The 1,769-nt window shown below is 44.2% G+C and overlaps 1 protein-coding gene across 1 annotated transcript in view; it reads right to left on the bottom strand.

Annotated features, from left to right (window-relative positions):
- Positions 1–899, bottom strand: part of DYNLT1 (dynein light chain Tctex-type 1) — a gene marked incomplete at its 5' end in the record, with an annotated part of 4,320 nt that extends 3,421 nt beyond the window's left edge. The window contains one exon of the mRNA XM_023521100.1: positions 804–899. Coding sequence (XP_023376868.1) covers positions 804–899 — 96 coding nt within the window. The remainder of the gene's footprint in view (positions 1–803) is intronic.
- Between the last annotated feature and the right edge of the window lie 870 nt (positions 900–1,769).

Below are 1,769 nucleotides of genomic sequence, written 5' to 3'. Positions count from 1 at the left end.
GCCACACCCCTGCTTCCTTTCAGTCCCTCAAACTCACACACACAGCCCGCCACAGAGCCTCTGCATAGGTGGCCCCTGCCTGGAACGTTTGGCGCCCTCCTCCCAAAGTTAATGCTACCCCTACTGACTCTCCGGATCCCAGCTCTGAACTCACAGGGGGGTCGGCTCCCTCACAGCAGCCAGCAGGGCAGTGACCCAACGGGGAATTCAAGTTCACACTTTCCAGTGTGATTATTTGAAAAATACCTGCCCCACCCCTACAATGTAAATTCCTTGAGGGTTAGTCCCCTGCCTGCCCCCTCAACCTGTATTTTTTGAATAAGTGAAGAACAAATATCTTTTTTTTTTGTCTCCCATTCTCATCTCTAAGGAAAATACTGTGGTCAATAATGATAAAGTGGGTAGTTTAGGAATGTTAAGAAAAACAAAGGAACAAATAAGCCCCAACTGGATCACCGGGTCTTGAATAACTGGAAGAGAAATATTTACTTTCTTCATTAAACACTGGACACATTTACTTGAATACCATGACTCTTTTATGCTAAAAGGTTATAGAATCAAGGCTTCGTAACATTCAATAATAATGCTAGTGTATAAAATTTCCCGTCCGATTTAAAATATATAATTTACATAATATGGGAGTAATTCTTATCTAGATAGTCACTGAAGTAAAAACTGTTATTTGAAATGCCAAAACACACAGGCTCAGCTGAAACAATTCCAAGACAGTATTTAAAACACATTATTTTCACGCATATAATCCATTAATCGAACATTTAAGAAGCAGGCATCTCTCCTCTTACCTCTTTTACAATGTTGCTCACTTCGTCAACAACAAATGAAGTCTGTAAGGAAGAAAATGAGTTGTTTGATTTAAAAGATTCGTATCCACTGCAGCATTAAGGCAAATTTAGGTAACGAACATACTTTAGAAATGCAGACCTTAGAAATAATCTAACCGGACTGTTCACTTTACTGAGGGAAACAGTACGCGGAGACTCAGAAACATCAAGGGGACCTGAGGACCACGGAACTGGCAGTGGCAGTCGGGGGGCTAGAATACATGTACATACGATTTAAAGGTTTCTGTTCTGTTTTTGTTTTAATCGTGCCATGATCCGAAAGACTGACTTCACTTTAAACCAGAATTTAATCTCTCCATCCATTTCAACTGGCCACTGCAATCATTAACAAATACAGAAGTTTAATGAGTTGACTTTTGTATAAACCAACTGACACTTTCCCTGATGTAAACTGATTAAGAGCCCTGAAACTTAAGATGCTTGGGGTTTTCCTTTCTCACTGCTGTCCTACTTTGGGACTACACGACCAGCTGCTAGCACAGCCGTTCGCCACCTGCGTGTCAGGATGGGTTGGAAGCAGCGACGCGCTGCCAGTGGTGACCTCGTGCCGGGAGTTTATAAATGGTTTTCTTCTCCTTCTCACTTTTCCATGTGGTGTATTTGAACAGGTACAAGGTTTCGTCTGAGTCCTGGGAACAGTACTTAGCTCTGCACATGCCTTCCAGAGGGCAGCCCCAGGCCCTCAGGCAGGGTGCATCCTGGGGGAATAAGGGCAGAAAGCCCTGCTTTTGGCAACGAGTCTTCCTTCCTGCCAGGCTGCTGGCCACCGTGGCTCTGCTCCAGCACAGCCAGGAGGATCCAGAGCTGACTGCCTGAAGCCTTCTCACCCCGTCCTCAGAAGTCATCTCAGAAGTGGAGATGAGGCCAACTCACCAAGTTAATGAAAACTTCCAGTTATCTTAGAGA

Source organism: Pteropus vampyrus, unplaced genomic scaffold, assembly GCF_000151845.1.
Source record: "Pteropus vampyrus isolate Shadow unplaced genomic scaffold, Pvam_2.0 Scaffold292, whole genome shotgun sequence".
NCBI lineage: Eukaryota > Metazoa > Chordata > Mammalia > Chiroptera > Pteropodidae > Pteropus > Pteropus vampyrus.
This window is presented reverse-complemented; position numbering and strand designations above follow the sequence as displayed.